General features: G+C 56.6%; 1 protein-coding gene across 1 annotated transcript in view; it reads right to left on the reverse strand.

Annotated features, from left to right (window-relative positions):
• The window catches only part of LOC107308627 (C2 domain containing 3 centriole elongation regulator), a 36,302-nt gene extending 35,618 nt beyond the window's left edge, over positions 1–684 (reverse strand). The window contains 1 exon segment of the mRNA XM_015852634.2: positions 540–684. Coding sequence (XP_015708120.2) covers positions 540–600 — 61 coding nt within the window. The 5' untranslated portion in view covers positions 601–684.
• Between the last annotated feature and the right edge of the window lie 94 nt (positions 685–778).

Genomic DNA, 778 nt, shown 5'->3' on the forward strand with positions numbered 1-778 from the left:
CATAGACCCCATAGAGACCGCATAGAGTCCCCATAGATCCCATAGATCTCCACAGAGACCCCATAGACCGCATAGATCCCCATAGATCCCCACAGAGACCCCATAGATCCCCACAGAGACCCCATAGAGATCCCATAGATCCCCATAGAGACCCCATAGGCCTCATATATCCCCACAGAGACCCCATAGATCCCATATAGCACCCATAGATCCCATATAGCACCCATAGATCCATATAGACCCCATAGATCCCATAGATCCCCCATAGATCCCCACAGACCCCATAGATCCCATAGTGACCCCATAGACCCCATAGAGACCCCACAGACCCCATAGAGACCCCATAGACCCCATATATCCCCATAGAGACCCATAGAGACCCCATAGATCAGGTTGCCCATGGCCCCGTCCAACCTGGCCTTGAACACCTCCAAGGACGGGGCATCCACAACCTCCCTGTGCAGCCTGTTCCAGGGCCTAACCACTCTCCTAGTGAAGAACGTCCCCCTAACATCCAACCTAAATCTTCCCTCTGTTACCTCGACGCCGCCGGGTTCCCCCCGTGTTTGCGGCCGATCCCCGCTGCCTCCTGTTCTGCATGGCTCCCCCTCAGCGCTTCCCTTTAGGCCGCGCCGCTGCCCGGCAACAGCCGCCACAGCGGGAGCATCTCCCGCCTTCACGTCACTTCCGGGACTACAACTCCCATCATGCATCGCGTTGCTATTGAACACTACATATACACGGACTACGTTTCCCAGAAGGCCTCGGACCGGGGCTG

This window comes from Coturnix japonica, chromosome 1 (genome assembly GCF_001577835.2).
Source record: "Coturnix japonica isolate 7356 chromosome 1, Coturnix japonica 2.1, whole genome shotgun sequence".
NCBI classification, from domain to species: Eukaryota; Metazoa; Chordata; class Aves; order Galliformes; family Phasianidae; genus Coturnix; species Coturnix japonica.